Source organism: Petromyzon marinus, chromosome 72 (genome assembly GCF_048934315.1).
Source record: "Petromyzon marinus isolate PM22_M1 ecotype Great Lakes invasive population chromosome 72, UKy_Petmar_22M1.pri1.0, whole genome shotgun sequence".
In the NCBI taxonomy this organism is placed as follows: domain Eukaryota; kingdom Metazoa; phylum Chordata; class Hyperoartia; order Petromyzontiformes; family Petromyzontidae; genus Petromyzon; species Petromyzon marinus.
This window is the reverse complement of record NC_133738.1, coordinates 2,058,434-2,078,254: the sequence shown is the minus strand read 5'-3', so window position 1 is coordinate 2,078,254 and position 19,821 is coordinate 2,058,434. Positions and strand designations below refer to the sequence as shown.

The window sequence follows — 19,821 nt, the reverse complement described above, 5'->3', positions numbered from 1 at the left end:
AGTCTGACTCCGAATCAGTCGTGCGGCAATATCTTTTCATCATTTGCGTAACGCTGTGTGGAAGCTACCTGGTCTGTCGCTCCGCACTAAGCTTCAGGTCTTCTCGGTCAGTCATTCCCTCCCTTCTCTACGCTTGCAAAACGTGGACCCCCCTAATGGAACATCTTCGCCGGTTAGAAACATTTAGACAGGCCTGCCCACTATCCATCCTGGGTTTAACAAGGCTGGATTGTGTGAGGAGCTCACAAATCCTTGAAAGATCTGGACAAAGTCAAATCGGTGAGCTCCTCCAGCAGGCAAGGCTACGTTGGCTGGGTCATGTAGCCCGCATGCCCAGCCACTGCAGCATTAAGAGCTTTTGTTCGGCCGGATCGAGGGGGCTAAACGGGCGCGGCACGGGCTAGAGAAGAGATGGAGTGATGTGGTACAGGAGGACGTGGAGCTGAGTGGACTTGCCGATGACTGGTACCAGCGGTATCAAGATCGGCCTCTGTGGAGGAGGCTCGTGAAGGACGCTACTGGGCAGTTGGAGGCAGTCGCCCTCCAACAACAACGGAGGGCGGAGGAGCGACGCTCACAACAACGAGCGGAGCGCCGGGTGGCTAAAACACAAGTTGGCATAGTAGGGGGCACAGGTGGTGCATCAGCCACTCATCTGGGTCTGCCCCGTGACCTCCTGCCAGCGGGCGTTCGACACTTCACGTGGCCTCAGGGTGCACATGGCCTGGCACAAGCGTCGTGGTGACGTCACCGTCATTTAGTGGCGAATGGCGGTTGTTATTGTTGTTGTGGTGTTAGTGGTGGTGTTAGTGGTGATGGTGGTGTTAGTGGTGGTGGTAGTGGTGGTGGTACTGGTGTTCATGGAGTTAGTGGTGGTGGTGGTAGTGGCTGTGGTAGTGGTGGTGTTTGTGGGGGTGGTGTTAGTTGTGGTGTTAGTGGTGATGGTGGTGTTAGTGGTGGTGGTAGTGGCTGTGGTAGTGGTGGTGTTAGTGGTGGTGGTAGTGGTGGTGTTAGTGGGAGTGGTGTTAGTGGTGGTGATCGTAATGATGGTGGTGGTGGGTAGTGGTGGTAGTGTTAGTGGTGTTGGTGGTGGTAGTGGTGTCGTTGGTGGTAGTGTTAGTGGTGGTGTTGCTGGTGGTGATAGCAATGATGGTGGTAGTGGTGTTAGTGGTGGTGTTGGTGGTAGTAATGGTGGTGGTGGTAGTGTTAGTGGTGTTGGTGGTGGTAGTGTTAGTGGTGGTGTTGCTGGTGGTGATAGTAATGATGTTGGTGGTGGTAGTAATGATGGTGGTGTTGGTGGTGTTGGTGTTGGTGGTAGTGTTAGTGGTGGTGTTGGTGGTGGTGATAGTAATGATGGTGGTGTTGGTGGTGTTGGTGGTAGTGTTAGTGGTGGTGTTGGTGGTGGTGATAGTAATGATGATGGTGTTGGTGGTAGTGTTAGTGTTGGTGGTGGTGATAGTAATGATGATGGTGTTGGTGGTAGTGTTAGTGGTGTTGTTGGTGGTGGTGGTAGTGTTAGTGGTGTTGCTGGTGGTGGTGTTGGTGGTGGTGGTAGTGTTAGTGGTGTTGTTGTTGGTGGTGGTGGTAGTGTTAGTGATGTTGTTGATGGTGGTGGTAGTGTTAGTGGTGTTGCTGGTGGTGGTGTTGGTGGTGGTAGTGTTAGTGGTGTTGGTGGTGGTAATGATAGTAATGATGATGGTGTTGGTGGTAGTGTTAGTGGTGGTGGTGGTAGTGTTAGTGGTGTTGTTCGTGGTAGTGTTGGTGGTGGTGGTAGTGTGAGTGGTGTTGCTGGTGGTGGTGGTGGTGGTAGTGTTAGTGGTGTTGCTGGTGGTGGTAGTAATGATGATGGTGTTGGTGGTAGTGTTAGTGGTGTTGTTGGTGTTGTTGGTGGTGGTGGTAGTGTTAGTGGTGTTGCTGGTGGTGGTAGTAATGATGATGGTGTTGGTGGTAGTGTTAGTGGTGTTGTTGGTGTTGTTGGTGGTGGTGGTAGTGTTAGTGGTGTTGCTGCTGGTGGTAGTAATGATGGTAGTAATGACGGTGGTGTTGGTGGTGGTGGTAGTGTTAGTGGTGGTGGTGGTAGTGTTAGTGGTGTTGCTGGTGGTGTTGTTGGTGGTGGTGGTAGTGTTAGTGGTGGTGTTGCTGGTGGTAGTAATGATGGTAGTAATGACGGTGGTGTTGGTGGTGGTGGTAGTGTTAGTGGTGGTGGTGGTAGTGTTAGTGGTGTTGTTGGTGGTGGTGTTGGTGGTGGTGGTAGTGTTAGTGGTGGTGGTGGTAGTGTTAGTGGAGTTGCTGGTGGTGGTGGTAGTGTTAGTGGTGTTGCTGGTGGTGGTGTTGGTGGTGGTGGTGTTGGTGGTGGTGGTGGTAGTGTTAGTGGTGGTGTTGCTGGTGGTGGTAGTAATGATGGTAGTAATGACGGTGGTGTTGGTGGTGGTGGTGTTAGTGGTGGTGTTGCTGGTGGTGGTGGTAATGTTGGTAGTAATGACGGTGGTGTTGGTGGTGGTGGTAGTGTTAGTGGTGGTAGTGTTAGTGGTGTTGCTGGTGGTGGTGTTGGTGGTGGTGGTGTTGGTGGTGGTAGTGGTGGTAGTGTTAGTGGTGTTGCTGCTGGTGGTAGTAATGATGGTAGTAATGACGGTGGTGTTGGTGGTGGTGGTAGTGTTAGTGGTGGTGTTGCTGGTGGTGGTAATAATGATGGTAGTAATGACGGTGGTGTTGGTGGTGGTGGTGGTGGTAGTGTTAGTGGTGCTGTTGGTGGTGGTAGTAATGATGGTAGTGATGACGGTGGTGTTGGTGGTGGTGGTGGTGGTAGTGTTAGTGGTGTTTCTGGTGGTGGTAGTAATGTTGGTAGTAATGACGGTGGTGTTGGTGGTGGTGGTAGTGTTAGTGGTGGTGTTGCTGGTGGTGGTAGTAATGATGGTAGTAATGACGGTGGTGTTGGTGGTGGTGGTAGTGTTAGTGGTGGTGTTGCTGGTGGTGGTGTTGGTGGTGGTGGTGGTAGTGGTGTTAGTGGAGTTGCTGGTGGTAGTAATGTTGGTAGTAATGACGGTGGTGTTGGTTAGATGTGGTTCACGATGGGCGTGTCACCTGTTCAAACTTCCATCCGTCTGACATGGTGGAGACCATCTGTGTGAGCTCTTCCTCCTGGCACTGTAGCACGCGGTACACATGCTTCACGGCTCCCTGTGTCAACACAACAACCACCACCACCACAACAACAACAACAACAACAACCACGACCACAACAAACACAGCAACAAACACAACAACCACAACAAACACAACAAACACAGCAACAAACACAACAACCACAACAAACACAGCAACAAACACAACAACATAAACCACAACAACAACCATAACAACAACAAACACAGCAACAACCACAACAACATACACCACAAAAACAACCACCACCACAACAACAACAACAACATACACCACAACAACAACCACCACAACAACAACAACAACAACAACCACAACAAACACAGCAACAACCACAACAACATAAACCACAACAACAACCATAACAACAACAAACACAGCAACAAACACAACAACATACACCACAACAACAACCACCACAACAACAACAACCATAACAACAACAAACACAGCAACAAACACAACAACATACACCACAACAACAACCACCACAACAACAACAACAATCACAACAACAAACACAGCAACAACCAAAACAACAATCACCACAACAACAACCACATCAAAATACACCACAACAACAACCACCACAACAACAACAACCATAACAACAACAAACACAGCAACAAACACAACAACATACACCACAACAACAACCACCACAACAACAACAACAATCACAACAACAAACACAGCAACAACCAAAACAACAATCACCACAACAACAACCACATCAAAATACACCACAACAACAACAAACACAACAACAACAAACACAGCAACAACCAAAACATACACCACAACAACAACCACAACAACAACCACCACAACAACCACCACAACAACAACCACAACAACCACAACAACAACAAACACAACAACCAAAACAACATGAACCACAACAACATAAACCACAACAACATTATCAAGATGAACAACAGTGAGAGGACTTCCTGCCCTCATTCCTGCGTCTCTCTCCCCCCGTGTCTCTCTCCCCGTGTCTCTCTCCCCGTGTGTCTCTCTCCCCGTGTCTCTCACCCCGTGTCTCTCTCTCCGTGTCTCTCTCTCCCCGTGTCTCTCTCTCCGTGTCTCTCTCCCCGTGTCACTCCTTCCACTTGTGTCTCTCTCCCCCCGTGTCTCTCTCTCTCCCCGCGTCTCTCTCTCCCCGTGTCTTTCTCTCCGTGTCTCTCCCTGCCCGTGTCTCTCCCCCCGTGTCTCTCCCCCCCCGTGTCTCGCCCCCTGTGTCTCTCTCCCCGCGTCTCTCTCCCCGTGTCTCTCTCCCCCCGTGTCTCTCTACCCCCGTGTCTCTCCCCCTGTGTCTCTCCCCCCGGTGTCTCTCCCCCCGTGTCTCTCTCCCCGTGTCTCTCCCCCCCGTGTCTCTCCCCCCCCGTGTCTCTCTCCCCCCGTGTCTCTCCCCCCGTGTCTCTCTCCCCGTGTCTCTCCCCCCGTGTCTCACTCCCCCCGTGTCTCTCCCCCCCTGTGTCTCTCTCCCCCCATGTCTCTCTCCCCCCGTGTCTCTCTCCCCGCGTCTCTCTCCCCGTGTCTCTCTCCCCGTGTGTCTCTCTCCCCGTGTCTCTCACCGCGTGTCTCTCTCTCCGTGCCTCTCTCTCCCCGTGTCTCTCTCTCTGTGTCTCTCTCCCCGTGTCACTCCTTCCACTTGTGTCTCTCTCCCCGTGTCTCTCTCTCCCCGTGTCTCTCTCTCCCCGTGTCTCTCTCCCCGTGTCTCTCTCCCCGCGTCTCTCTCCCCGTGTCTCTCCCCCCGTGTCTCTCTCTCCCCGTGTCTCTCTCCCTCCGTGTCTCTCTCGACGTGTCTCTCTCCCCGTGTCTCTCTCCCCGTGTCTCTCTCCCCGCGTCTCTCTCCCCCCGTGTCTCTCTCCGTGTCTCTCTCCCCGCGTCTCTCTCTGCGTGTCTCTCTCCCTGTGTCTCTCTCCCCGTGTCTCTCCCCCCCGTGTCTCTCTCCCCGTGTCTCTATCCCGTGTGTCTCTCTCCCCGTGTGTCTCTCTCCCCGTGCCTCTCTCCCCGTGTCTCTCTCCCCGTGTCTCTCTCTCCGTGTCCCTCTCCCCGTGTCACTCCTTCCACTTGTGTCTCTCTCCCCCCGTGTCTCTCTCTCTCCCCGCGTCTCTCTCTCCCCGTGTCTTTCTCTCCGTGTCTCTCCCTGCCCGTGTCTCTCCCCCCGTGTCTCTCCCCCCCCGTGTCTCGCCCCCTGTGTCTCTCTCCCCGTGTCTCTCTCCCCGTGTCTCTCTCCCCCCGTGTCTCTCTACCCCCGTGTCTCTCCCCCTGTGTCTCTCCCCCTGTGTCTCTCCCCCCCGTGTCTCTCCCCCCGGTGTCTCTCCCCCCGTGTCTCTCTCCCAGTGTCTCTCCCCCCGTGTCTCTTCCCCCCCGTGTCTCTCTCCCCCCGTGTCTCTCCCCCCGTGTCTCACTCCCCCCGTGTCTCTCCCCCCCTGTGTCTCTCTCCCCCCGTGTCTCTCTCCCCCCGTGTCTCTCTCCCCGCGTCTCTCTCCCCGTGTCTCTCTCCCCGTGTGTCTCTCTCCCCGTGTCTCTCACCGCGTGTCTCTCTCTCCGTGCCTCTCTCTCCCCGTGTCTCTCTCTCCGTGTCTCTCTCCCCGTGTCACTCCTTCCACTTGTGTCTCTCTCCCCGTGTCTCTCTCTCCCCGTGTCTCTCTCTCCCCGTGTCTCTCTCCCCGTGTCTCTCTCCCCGCGTCTCTCTCCCCGTGTCTCTCCCCCCGTGTCTCTCTCTCCCCGTGTCTCTCTCCCTCCGTGTCTCTCTCGACGTGTCTCTCTCCCCGTGTCTCTCTCCCCGCGTCTCTCTGCCCCCGTGTCTCTCTCCGTGTCTCTCTCCCCGCGTCTCTCTCTGCGTGTCTCTCTCCCCGTGTCTCTCTCCCCGTGTCTCTCCCCCCCCCCGTGTCTCTCTCCCCGTGTCTCTATCCCGTGTGTCTCTCTCCCGGTGTCTCTCTCCCCGTGCCTCTCTCCCCGCGTCTCTCTCCCCATGTCTCTCCCCCCGTGTCTCTCTCTCCCCGTGTCTCTCTCCCTCCATGTCTCTCTCGACGTGTCTCTCTCCCCGTGTCTCTCCCCCCGTGTCTCTCTCCCCCGTGTCTCTCTCCCCGTGTCTCTCCCCCCGCGTCTCTCTCCCCGTGTCTCTCTCCCCGCGTCTCTCTCCCCCCATGTCTCTCTCCATGTCTCTCTCCCCGCGTCTCTCTCTGCGTGTCTCTCTCCCCGTGTCTCTCTCCCCGTGTCACTCCCCCCCCGTGTCTCTCTCCCCGTGTCTCTATCCCGTGTGTCTCTCTCCCCGTGTCTCTCTCCCCGTGCCTCTCTCCCCGTGTCTCTCTCCCCGTGTCTCTCTCCCCGTGTGTCTCTCTCCCCGTGTCTCTCTCCCCGCGTCTCTCTCTCCGCGTCTCTCTCCCCGCGTCTCTCTCTCCCCGTGTCTTTCTCTCCGTGTCTCTCCCTGCCCGTGTCTCTCTCCCCGTGTCTCTCCCCCCGTGTCTCTCCCCCCCGTGTCTCGCCCCCCGTGTCTCTCTCCCCGTGTCTCTCCCCCCCCGTGTCTCTCTCCCCGTGTCTCTATCCCGTGTGTCTCTCTCCCCGTGCCTCTCTCCCCGTGTCTCTCTCCCCGTGTCTCTCTCCCCGTGTGTCTCTCTCCCCGTGTCTCTCTCCCCGCGTCTCTCTCTCCGCGTCTCTCTCCCCGCGTCTCTCTCTCCCCGTGTCTTTCTCTCCGTGTCTCTCCCTGCCCGTGTCTCTCCCCCCCGTGTCTCTCTCCCCGTGTCTCTCTCCCCGTGTCTCTCCCCCCCGTGTCTCTCCCCCTGTGTCTCTCCCCCCCGTGTCTCTCTCCCCGTGTCTCTCTCCCCCCGTGTCTCCCCCCCCGTGTCTCTCTCCCCGTGTCTCTCTCCCCCCCGTGTCTCTCCCCCCCCGTGTCTCTCTACCCCCGTGTCTCTCCCCCGTGTCTCTCTGCCCGCGTCTCTCTCCCCGTGTCTCTCCGTCTCTCCCCCCGTGTCTCTCTCTCCCGGTGTCTCCGTGTCTCTCCCCCCGTGTCTCTCTCTCCCGGTGTCTCCGTGTCTCTTTCCCCACGTCTCTCTCCCCGTGTCTCTCTCCCCGCGTCTCTCTCCCCGCGTCTCTCTCTCCGCGTCTCTCTCCCAGCGTCTCTCTCCCAGCGTCTCTCTCCCCGCGTCTCTCTCCCCGCGTCTCTCTCCCCGCGTCTCTCTCCCCGTGTCTCTCTCCCCGTGTCTCTCTCCCCGTGTCTCTCCCCCCCCCGTGTCTCTCTCCCCGTGTCTCTATCCCGTGTGTCTCTCTCCCGGTGTCTCTCTCCCCGTGCCTCTCTCCCCGTGTCTCTCTCCCCGTGTCTCTCTCCCCGTGTGTCTCTCTCCCCGTGTCTCTCTCCCCGCGTCTCTCTCTCCGCGTCTCTCTCCCCGCGTCTCTCTCACCCCGTGTCTTTCTCTCCGTGTCTCTCCCTGCCCGTGTCTCTCTCCCCGTGTCTCTCTCCCCGTGTCACTCCTTCCACTTGTGTCTCTCTCCCCGTGTCTCTCTCTCCCCGTGTCTCTCTCCCCGTGTCTCTCTCCCCGCGTCTCTCTCCCCGTGTCTCTCCCCCCGTGTCTCTCTCTCCCCGTGTCTCTCTCCCTCCGTGTCTCTCTCGACGTGTCTCTCTCCCCGTGTCTCTCCCCCCGTGTCTCTCTCCCCCGTGTCTCTCTCCCCGTGTCTCTCCCCGCGCGTCTCTCTCCCCGTGTCTCTCTCCCCGCGTGTCTCTCTCCGTGTCTCTCTCCCCGCGTCTCTCTCTGCGTGTCTCTCTCCCCGTGTCTCTCTCCCCGTGTCTCTCCCCCCCCGTGTCTCTCTCCCCGTGTCTCTATCCCGTGTGTCTCTCTCCCCGTGTCTCTCTCCCCGTGCCTCTCTCCCCGTGTCTCTCTCCCCGTGTCTCTCTCCCCGTGTGTCTCTCTCCCCGTGTCTCTCTCCCCGCGTCTCTCTCTCCGCGTCTCTCTCCCCGCGTCTCTCTCCCCGCGTCTCTCTCTCCCCGTGTCTTTCTCTCCGTGTCTCTCCCTGCCCGTGTCTCTCTCCCCGTGTCTCTCCCCCCATGTCTCTCCCCCCCCGTGTCTCGCCCCCCGTGTCTCTCTCCCCCCGTGTCTCTCTCCCCCCGTGTCTCTCTACCCCCGTGTCTCTCCCCCTGTGTCTCTCCCCCCGTGTCTCTCCCCCCCGTGTCTCTCCCCCCGGTGTCTCTCCCCCCGTGTCACTCTCCCCGTGTCTCTCCCCCCCGTCTCTCTCCCCCCGTGTCTCTCCCCCCCCGTGTCTCTCCCCCTGTGTCTCTCCCCCCCGTGTCTCTCTCCCCCCGTGTCTCTCTCCCCCCGTGTCTCTCTCCCCCCGTGTCTCTCTCCCCCCGTGTCTCTCTCCCCCCGTGTCTCTCTCCCCGTGTCTCTCCCCCCCGTGTCTCTCCCCCCCCGTGTCTCTCTCCCCCCGTGTCTCTCCCCCCGTGTCTCACTCCCCCCGTGTCTCTCCCACCCTGTGTCTCTCTCCCCCCGTGTCTCTCTCCCGCCCGTGTCTCTCCCCCCCCCCGTGTCTCTCCCCCCCGTGTCTCTCTCCCCCCGTGTCTCACTCCCCCCGTGTCTCTCTCCCCCCCGTGTCTCTCCCCCCGTGTCTCTCTCCCGCCCGTGTCTCTCCCCCCCCGTGTCTCTCTCCCCCCGTGTCTCTCTCCCCCCGTGTATCTCTCCCCCCCGTGTCTCTCTCCCCCCGTGTCTCTCTCCCCCCGTGTCTCTCCCCCCCGTGTCTCTCTCCCCGTGTCTCTCCCCCCCGTGTCTCTCTCCCCCCGTGTCTCTCCCACCCTGTGTCTCTCTCCCCCCGTGTCTCTCTCCCCCCCGTGTCTCTCCCCCCCCGTGTCTCTCCCCCTGTGTCTCTCCCCCCCGTGTCTCTCTCCCCGTGTCTCTCCCCCCCGTGTCTCTCTCCCCCCGTGTCTCTCCCCCCGTGTCTCACTCCCCCCGTGTCTCCCCCCCCGTGTCTCTCTCCCCGTGTCTCTCTCCCCCCCGTGTCTCTCCCCCCCCGCGTCTCTCTCCCCCCCGTGTCTCTCCCCCCCCCGTGTCTCCCCCCCCCGTGTCTCTCTACCCCCGTGTCTCTCCCCCGTGTCTCTCTGCCCGCGTCTCTCTCCCCGTGTCTCTCCGTCTCTCCCCCCGTGTCTCTCTCTCCCGGTGTCTCCGTGTCTCTCTCCCCGTGTCTCTCTCCCCGTGTCTCTTTCCCCACGTCTCTCTCCCCGCGTCTCTCTCCCCGTGTCTCCCTCCCAGCGTCTCTCTCCCCGCGTCTCTCTCCCCGCGTCTCTCTTCCCGCGTCCCTCTCCCCGCGTCTCTCTCCCCGTGTCTCTCTCCCCGCGTCTCTCTCCCCGTGTCTCTCTCCCCGCGTCTCTCTCCCCGCGTCTCTCTCCCCACGTCTCTCTCCCCGTGTCTCTCTCCCCGCGTCTCTCTCCCTGTGTCTCTCTCCCTGTGTCTCTCTCCCCGTGTCTCTCTCCCCGTTTCTCCCCGCGTCTCTCCCCCCGTGTCTCCCCGTCTCTCCCCCCATGTCTCTCTCCCCGTGTCTCTCCCCCCGTGTCTCTCCCCCCGTGTCTCCCCGTGTCTCTCCCCCCGTGTCTCTCTCCCCGTGTCTCTCCGTCTCTCTCCCCGTGTCTCTCTCCCCATGTCTCCCTCCCCGAGTCTCTCCCCCCATGTCTCTCCCCCCGTGTCTCCCCGTCTCTCCCCCTGTGTCTCTCTCCCCGTGTCTCTCCCCCCGTGTCTCTCCTCCCTGCGTCTCTCCCCCCGTGTCTCTCTCCCCGTGTCTCTCCCCCCGTGTCTCCCCGTCTCTCCCCCTGTGTCTCCCTCCCCGTGTCTCCCCCAGTGTCTCCCCGTCTCTCCCCCCGTGTCTCTCTCCCCGTGTCTCTCCGTCTCTCTCCCCTCGTGTCTCCCTCCCCAAGTCTCTCCCCCCCGTGTCTCCCCGCGTCTCTCTCCCCGTGTCTCTCTCTCTCCCCGCGTCTCTCCCCCCCGTGTCTCTCTCCCCGTGTCTCTCCCCCCGTGTCTCTCTCCCCATCTCTCTCCCCCCCGCGTCTCTCCCCCCGTGTCTCTCTCCCTGTGTCTCTCCCCCCGCGTCTCCCCCAGTGTCTCCCCATCTCTCTCCCCCCCGTGTCTCTCTCCCCCCCGTGTCTCTCTCCCCCCGTGTCTCTCCCCCCGTGTCTCCCCCAGTGTCTCCCCATCTCTCTCCCCCCCGTGTCTCTCTCCCCCCCGTGTCTCTCCCCCCGTGTCTCTCTCCCCGTGTCTCTCTCCCCGTCTCTCTCCCCCCCGTGTCTCTCCCCCCGTGTCTCTCTCCCCGTGTCTCTCTCCCCCCGTGTCTCTCTCCCCATCTCTCTCCCCCCCGTGTCTCTCCCCCCCGTGTCTCTCTCCCCCCCGTGTCTCTCTCCCCCCGTGTCTCTCCCCCCGTGTCTCCCCCAGTGTCTCCCCATCTCTCTCCCCCCCGTGTCTCTCTCCCCCCCGTGTCTCTCCCCCCGTGTCTCTCTCCCCGTCTCTCTCTCCCCCCCGTGTCTCTCTCTCCCCGTGTCTCTCTCCCCGTGTCTCTCTCCCCCCCTGCGTCTCTCCCCCCGTGTCTCTCTCCCCGTCTCTCTCTCCCCCCCGTGTCTCTCTCCCCATCTCTCTCCCCCCCGTGTCTCTCTCCCCCGTGTCTCCCCGTGGTACCTGTGAGGAGCGTGTGTCCCTGTCTCGAACTCGCTCCTTGACGAGGCGGATGAGGGAGGTGATGTTGTAGAACTCTGCCTCCTCAAGAACGCCTGCAGCACGCACACAAAGATCCCCCCGTGTAGCCTCGACAGACTGCTGGGACAAGTTGCTGTTAGCGAACAGCACCTGTGAAGACCAGCACTGTGGCACACGAGAGGGTGGGTGGGTGGGTGGTGCAGCTCCACGCCCAGGCTACACACACACACACAAAGACACACACACACACAGGCAGACACACAGACAGACACACACACACACAGGCACACAGACAGGCACACACACAGACACACACACACAGACACACAGACAGGCACACACACAGACACACACACAGGCACACAGACAGACAGACACACAGACAGGCACACACACAGACAGGCACACACACAAACACACACACAGGCACACACACAGACACACACACAGACACACACACAGACACACAGGCACACAGACAGGCACACACACAGACACACACACAGACACACACACAGACACACAGACAGGCACACACACAGACACACAGACACACAGGCACACAGGCACACGCACAGACAAAAACAAAAACAGACAGGCACACACGTACACACAGACACACAGACAGGCACACACACAAACACACACACACAGACAGACACACAGGCACACACACAGACAAACACACACACAGACAGGCACACACACAGACACACACACACAGACACACAGGCACACAGACACACACAGACAAACACAAAGACACACAGGCACACAGGCACACAGACAGGCACACACACAGACACACAGACACACACACACACAGACACACACAGACACACACAGATACGCACAACAACAACCGCCATTCGCCACTAAGTGGCGGTGACGTCACCACGACGCTTGTGCCAGGCTATGTGCACCCTGAGGCCACGTGAAGTGTCGAACGCCCGCTGGCAGGAGGTCACGGGGCAGACCCAGGTGCCACGGGTCGACTGACTGAGATGACTGGCTGATGCACCACCTGTGCCCCCTACTGTGCCAACCTGCTGTGCTTTAGCCACCCGGCGCTCCGCTCGTTGTTGTGAGCGTCGCTCCTCCGCCCTCCGTTGTTGTTGGAGGGCGACTGCCTCCAACTGCCCAGTAGCGTCCTTCACGAGCCTCCTCCACAGAGGCCGATCTTGACACCGCTGGTACCGGTCATCGGCAAATCCACTCAGCTCCACGTCCTCCTGTACCACGTCACTCCATCTCTTCTCTAGCCCGTGTCGCGCCCATTTAGCCCCCTCAATCCGGCCGAACAAAAGCTGTTTCGGCATGCGGTGGCTGGGCATGCGGGCTACATTACCCAGCCAACGCAGCCTTGCCTGCCGGAGGAGCTCACCGATGGGACCTTGCTCAGATCTTTCAAGGATTTGTGAGCTCCTCACAAAATCCAGTCTAGATAAACCCAGGATGGATCGTAGGCAGGCTAGCCTAAATGTTTCTAACCGGCGAAGATGTTCCATTAGGGGGGTCCACGTTTCGCAAGTGTAGAGAAGGGAGGGAATGATCATGGCCGAGAAGACCTGAAGCTTCGTGCAGAGCGACAGACCAGGTAGCTTCCACACAGCGTTACGCAACCGATGAAAAGATATTGCCGCTCGACTGATTTGGAGTGAGACCTCTGCTGTTAAACTGGAGCCGGTCATATGCACACTGCCCAGGTATGGGAAACTCTCCACTCTCTCCACAATTACCCCATCACCAATTGAGAGTCTCAGCAGCAACGTCTTCAACTCCTCCTCTGAACGAGCAGCTATTACCAAATCATCGGCATACATAACGTGGTTGAGCAATAAGGAGCCATCCCTTGACCGCACCCGGGCATCGATCAGCCTCCCATTATATCTGTACTAGATGGAGATTCCCCCGGTACAGCTATTAAAGGCTTCACGAACTACGTGGTGAAAATAGATGTTAAATAATGTGGGAGCCAGAGGACATCCCTGTCGCACCCCAAGGTGTACAGGGAATGGCTCTGACTCCCGGCCACGTAGTTTTACCCGGGCCCGCTCACCATCATGAAGGTCCTTAATGATCGTGAGCAGAGGGTCAGGGACTCCAAAAGCACGAAGACCAATCCAGAGCCCAGACCTACTGATGGTATCATAGGCCCTGACCAGGTCAATAAAGCAGAGATGTAGGGCTTGCTGGAATTCCCTACACCTCTGCTGTAGCAGACAGACAGAAAAAATGGCATCTATGCAGGACCGCCCTTTCCTGAAACTGCATTGGGGCTCCGCAAGCCTCTCCTCAGCGTGCCTGGCAAGGCGATGTTGAATAATCCTTGCCAGGACCTTTCCCGGCACACTGAGGAGTGAGATGCCCCTGTAGTTGTTATAGTCTGTGCAGTCCCCCTTCTTAACATGGGAGACCACCAGGGCATCCTTTCAATCCCACGGAACCCGTCCAGTGGTCCAATCTGTGCACAAACGCCACCCTCCCTCAGCATTTTGCTTGGGAGATCATCTCTGCCCGGTGCCTTTCCTGGTCTCAGACTCCGGATCGCCTTCAGATGGCACTTCAGCCAGCCACTCACAGGGGGTGACTTCTTCCAATATTTGAGGCACCGCAGCCTCAGCAGGGTCATCCTCACTTTGTGCCATGATGTTTTCCTGGCTGAGGGATTTCCCCTCCCCCAGGACCTCACAGAAATGCTCAGCAAATCTGCAAACCTGTTCCTGGGGGTCGGAGATTGGATCACCGTTTTTCCCCTAATGATGGTAATAGGTGTGGCGCTGCAGGTTACTTTTTTGATGGAGGTAAATAGAGATTTGTGATTGCGGGCCACTGAGGCAGACTCCATCTCCTCAGCAACCCGCGACCACCACCCATCCTTGCAGCGCCTGACGGCTCTCCGAACCTCCGAGCGAAGGCTGCGGTAAGCCTCCTCATTCTCCAACGTGGGATTCTGTAGCCGATGACAGTGGGCCTGTCGCTTTTTCTCAACTATCCTGAACACCTCCTCTGTCAGCCAGGGTCTCTGGGGAGGTCTGGACCGCGTACCCAAAGCAGCCATTGCAGCTGCATGAGTCACAGTCCTAAACCTCGCCCATTTACCCTCGACATCAGGAGGAGTTGGGGATGATGCCAACCCCAGCCGCAAGCGATGATTAAATTCTTGCTTGCAACTTTCATCAGATAACTGAGACCAGGCCACTTTAGGTTGGAATGGGGTCCTGGGTGTACACCCACCAATGGAGTGGAAGAATGGCAGGCGCATCTTACAGATGACTAGTCGATGGTCAGAGGGCAGATCAGCTCCACGGTAGGTCCTGGTGTCAAGGACATGGGCTCGCATCCGCTGGTCCATCACTATGTAGTCCAGCAGATGTTCTTGCTTGGACCCGGCATGCATCCATGATATTGTGTGGATGCGCCGATGCTGGAACAGCGTGTTGGTAATTACAAGCCCATGGGCTGCACAAAAATCTAGCAGCCTCCTACCGTTGTTATTGAGCTGATCCGGCCCATGCCCTCCAATCACTCCAGACCAGGTGCCAGCAACATGACCCACTCGGGCATTTAAGTCACCCAACAAGATGACTCTATCCCGAGGTGCCACTTTAGCCAGCACCTGTGACAGGAGGTCATAGAAGGCATCTGACTCATCGGCTTTGCCTGCATCCCTCCACAGATGTTCGTCTTCGGTGGGGGCATAAGTAACCACGACCACCACTCCTCGCCTCCGGTTGATGGGAAGGCGAGCCCAAAGTAGCCTGGGGCTTACAGCTTCCCACACCTCACTGCCACGCTCCCACGCCCCCTTCATTCTTTTGTTCAAAAGAAGAGCCACACCCTGCTGTTTGGCAGTCTGCTGCCCCGAGTAGAGGACTGTCCACCCCTCATGGTGGCAGGAGCCAGAGCCGGTCCACCGGACCTCCTGAATGCCGCAGAGATCCAGGCGGTACCGGTCCAGCTCCCGACAGAGGAGTGGCAGCCTCTCCTCCGCAGTGAGCGTTCGAACATTCCACGTGGCCATCCGCAGTGGCTTTTCGTTGTTTCTGGAGGAGCCCCGAGGGTAGAGATTCAATCTCCTGGCTCCGCCAATTGGGGTTTGGCCAGGAGACGTCATAGATGCCTGTCCCCCCGGGGCATCCGGCACAAGCTTATTAGTTACATTTTTAATTCGTGGTAAATTTTTGAAGATGGAGGTGTTACCAGCCCCTCGCACCCGTCCAGAGCCCCCGTTTAGCCACGGTGGTGGTCACAGACGCCATGAGGGGAGGGGCCAATCGGAATTGGCCCTCCCCCCACAGCACTGTCCACGACAGAGTTGCCCGTCCGGCACCGCGAGGAGACACACAGACAGGCACACACACACAAACTGGCACACACAGAGACACACAACCTGGCACACACACACACAGGCACACACAGGCACACACATAGACACAACAACCGCCATTCGCCACGAAGTTGAGGTGACATCACCACGACGCTTGTGCCAGGCTACGTGCACGTTGAGGCCACGTGAAGTGTCGAACGCCCGCTGGCAGGAGGTCACGGGGCAGACCCAGAAGATGCCACAGGTCGACTGACTGAGATGACTGGCTGATGCACCACCTGTGCCCCCTACTGTGCCAACGTGCTGTGCTTTAGCCACCCGGTGCTCCGCAACCTCCCTCAGCATTTCACTTGGGAGATCGTCTCTGCCCGGTGCTTTTCCTGGTCTTAAGACTCTGGATCGCCTTCTGTACTTACTCAACAAATGGCACCTCAGCCAGCCACTCACACGCACACACTCACCAACTCACCAACACCCACCCACTGACCCACCCACTCGCCCATCTATTCACCCACCCACCCACTCACCTACTCTCTAACTCACCCACTCAGTAACTCACCCGCTCACTTACCGACACACTCACACACACCCACTCACTCTCACACCCACCCACTCACGAACTCACCCACTCACTAATTCAACCACTCACCCACTCACTCACTCACCCACTCACTTATCCAATAACTCATTCACCCACTCACTCACGCAGACACTCACTCTCACACCAACCCACTCACTAACTCACCCACTCACCAACTCAAACACACTCACACACTCCCACCACCGCACACAAAACAAAGATCCCCCATGCAGCCTTAACAGACTGTAGGGGCAAGTGCTGTTAGCGAGCACCTATGAAGGCCGGAACGGTACACGAGGGGGTGGGTGGCCAGCACCACGCCCGACCGCCTTTGTCTCCCCAGTGGCGATGTTTACTACACACCGCACCGGGTACTCATTTGAGGCCGAGTCGACCTAGGGGAGGCCCGGGACCGGTTCAGATAATCGTCACTGGTGTTGGCCGTGAGCGGGAATCGAACCCGGGTCGCCAGGTTCATAGCGCAGCGTAGCGCTAACCGCTACTACACTATCGCTCCCCTAACTCGCTCACCCACTCGCCCACCCACTCGCCCACCCACTCACCCACTCACTCACCCACTCACCCTCCTCGGCCAGCTCCTTGTCCATCACCAGCTTGCCATGCCTCAAGTAGTTGAGCACGGGACCAAAGTATGTGGGGTCCCTGTCAATGAGGAACGCTCCTGTCTCGTCCTGCACACTCACACATACACACTCACTCATACACTCACTAACACACACACACTCACTCATACACTCACTAACACACACACTCACTCATACACTCACTAACACACACACACTCACTCATACACTCACTAACACACACACTCACTCATACACTCACTAACACACACACACTCATACACTCACTAACACACACACTCACTCATACACTCACTAACACACACACTCACTCACTCACTAACACACACTCACTTATATACTAACACACACTCACTCATACACTCACTAACACACACACTCACTCACACACTCACTAACACACACACTCACTCATACACTCACTAACACACACACTCATACACTCACTAACACACACACACTCATACACTCACTAACACACACACTCACTCATACACTCACTAACACACACACTCACTCATACACTCACTAACACACACACTCACTCATACACTCACTAACACACTCACTCATACACTCACTAACACACACTCACTCATACACTCACTAACACACTCACTCATACACTCACTAACACACACACTCATACACTCACTAACACACACACTCACTCATACACTCACTAACACACACACTCACTCATACACTCACTAACACACACACTCACTCATACACTCACTAACACACACACTCACTCATACACTCACTAACACACACACTCACTCATACACTCACTAACACACACACTCACTCATACACTCACTAACACACACACACTCATACACTCACTAACACACACACTCACTCATACACTCACTAACACACACACTCACTCATACACTCACTAACACACACACTCACTCATACACTCACTAACACACACACTCACTCACACACTCACTAACACACACACTCACTCATACACTCACTAACACACACACTCACTCATACACTCACTAACACACACACTCACTCATACACTCACTAACACACACACTCACTCATACACTCACTAACACACACACTCACTCATACACTCACTAACACACACACTCACTCATACACTCACTAACACACACACTCACTCATACACTCACTAACACACACACACTCACTCATACACTCACTAACACACACACTCACTCATACACTCACTAACACACACACTCACTCATACACTCACTAACACACACACACTCACTCATACACTCACTAACACACACTCACTCATACACTCATTAACACACACTTACTCATACTCACTCATACACTCATTAAGACACATATACACTCACTAACACAAACATACACTCACTCATACACTTACTAACATACACACTCATTCATACACTCAATAACACATAATACACTCACACACTCACTCGCACACACACTCACTCAAACACCCAATCATCCACTCACTCACTCAGCCACTCACTCACACAAAAAAACACTCACTCAATCATCCACTCACTCACTCAGCCACTCACTCACACAAAAAAAACCACTCACTCACCCACTCACTCAATCATCCACTCACTCACTCAGCCACTCACACAAAAAACACTCACCCACCCACCGACTCAATCACCCACTCACTCACTCAGCCACTCACTCACCCACTCACCCACCCACACAATCACCCACTCACTCACTCAGCCACTCACTCACACAAAAAACACTCACCCACCCACTCAGACAATCACCCACTCACTCACCCATCAGCTCCATCTAAAGCCCGTACGTCACCACACTGCACACTCACCACACTCTCACCACAGCCTCACCTCACCATCACCACAACGCACCCCCTCACCCAAGCAGCCAACCACACCAACCTCACGGACACACACTTCCACGGTCTAATCAGCCGGACAACCGTTCCGTTGTAACGCGCACCGACGCCCACTTTATTGAGGGCGACATTGGCACAGAAGAACGTGAAAATAAATCACCAAAAACATTGATAGCCACCAATACAACCGCGCACCCACCCCCCCCCCCCGAGGCCTACCCGTCCCTACCGACTTACCCTCACCTGCCCGGGCAGGGCAAACTAGGCAAGACCGGTGTATAACCACCCGCCCCCTCCCCCAGCTATTGACCTTATCCGAGTCCAGGTCAGGGTCGTCTTGGCAGAGTCTGTAGAGAAAGGACTTGGGGTCCCGGCACAACGTCTGTTTCGTGGTGACGAACAACGTTCCGCCAACGTTAAGGCGAACCCAGGGAGACGGAGGAGAGGCCGCCATTTTTTTGAGCGCTCAGGTGCGGGGGGAGGGGGGAGTGGGGGTGGAGAATTCGCTTCCGCTTCCGGTCGGCGGCTTCCGCTTCCGGTCAGCGGCTTCCGCTTCAGGTCGGCGGCAATCCGCTTCCGGAAGGGTTGGGGGGCGGGAAACTTGCGGTAGGCATCTTCCGGAAGAGGCAGAGAGAAAGGGGTTTGGTGGAGGGGGAAACCAGCGGTAGATATCTTCCGGAAGACGCAGAGGGAAAAGGTGGTGCGAGAGAGGAATTGATAGAGAAAAAACAGGCGGTAGACTTCTTCCGGAAGCGGCAGAGGATGGGTGAGAGAAAAAGGATCCTAGTAAAAAACAAACAGAAGTCATCTTCCGGAAGAGAGCAGCCTCAACAAAAAAACGGACGGAAGCCCTCTTCCGGAAGAAGGCAGAGTTCTTCCGGTAGAAGGCATTGATCTTCCGGAAGAAGGCAGAGATCTTCCGGTAGAAGGCAGAGATCTTCCGGAAGAAGGCAGAATCTTCCGGTAGAAAACAGAGATCTTCCGGAAGAAGGCAGAGATCTTCCGGTAGAAAACAGAGATCTTCCGGTAGAAAACAGAAATCTTCCGGAAGAAGGCAGAGATCTTCCGGAAGAAGGCAGAGATCTTCCGATAGAAGGCCGAGATCTTCCGGAAGAAGTCATAAATCTTCTGGTAGAAGGCAGAGATCTTCCGGAAGAAGGCAGAGTTCTTCTGGTAGAAAGCATTGATCTTCCGGAAGAAGGCATAGATCTTCCGGAAGAAGGCAGAGATCTTCCGGTAGAAGGCAGAGATCTTCCGGTAGAAAACAGAGATCTTCCGGTAGTAGGCAGAGATCTTCCGGTAGAAAACAGAGATCTTCCGGTAGAAGGCAGCGATCTTCCGGTAGAAGGCAGAGATCTTCCGGAAGAAGGCAGTGATCTTCCGGAAGAAGGCAGAGATCTTCCGGTAGAAGGCAGAGATCTTCCGGAAGTAGGCAAGAGATCTTCTGGAAGCAGGCAAGAGATCTTCCGGAAGATGACAGCCTCACACAAAAACGGACGGAAGACTGCTTCCGGAAGATAGCTAGACGTCTAAAATAAATAAATAAAAATCCTCGCCACGACATTGGTGGCCCGCGAGCATACTCCCCTCCCACCCGCCGCACGTGACCGATC

At 57.0% G+C, this 19,821-nt stretch overlaps 1 protein-coding gene across 1 annotated transcript in view; it reads right to left on the bottom strand.

The window, feature by feature from the left end:
• Nucleotides 1-18,719, bottom strand: part of LOC116958142 (BTB/POZ domain-containing protein KCTD5) — a 33,295-nt gene extending 14,576 nt beyond the window's left edge. The window contains exons 1-4 of the mRNA XM_076055648.1: nt 18,519-18,719; nt 16,332-16,440; nt 10,821-10,912; nt 3,082-3,177 (exon numbers count right to left, since the gene is read on the bottom strand). Of these exons, the coding sequence (XP_075911763.1) occupies nt 3,082-3,177; nt 10,821-10,912; nt 16,332-16,440; nt 18,519-18,662 (441 nt within the window). The 5' untranslated portion in view covers nt 18,663-18,719. The remainder of the gene's footprint in view (nt 1-3,081; nt 3,178-10,820; nt 10,913-16,331; nt 16,441-18,518) is intronic.
• Between the last annotated feature and the right edge of the window lie 1,102 nt (nt 18,720-19,821).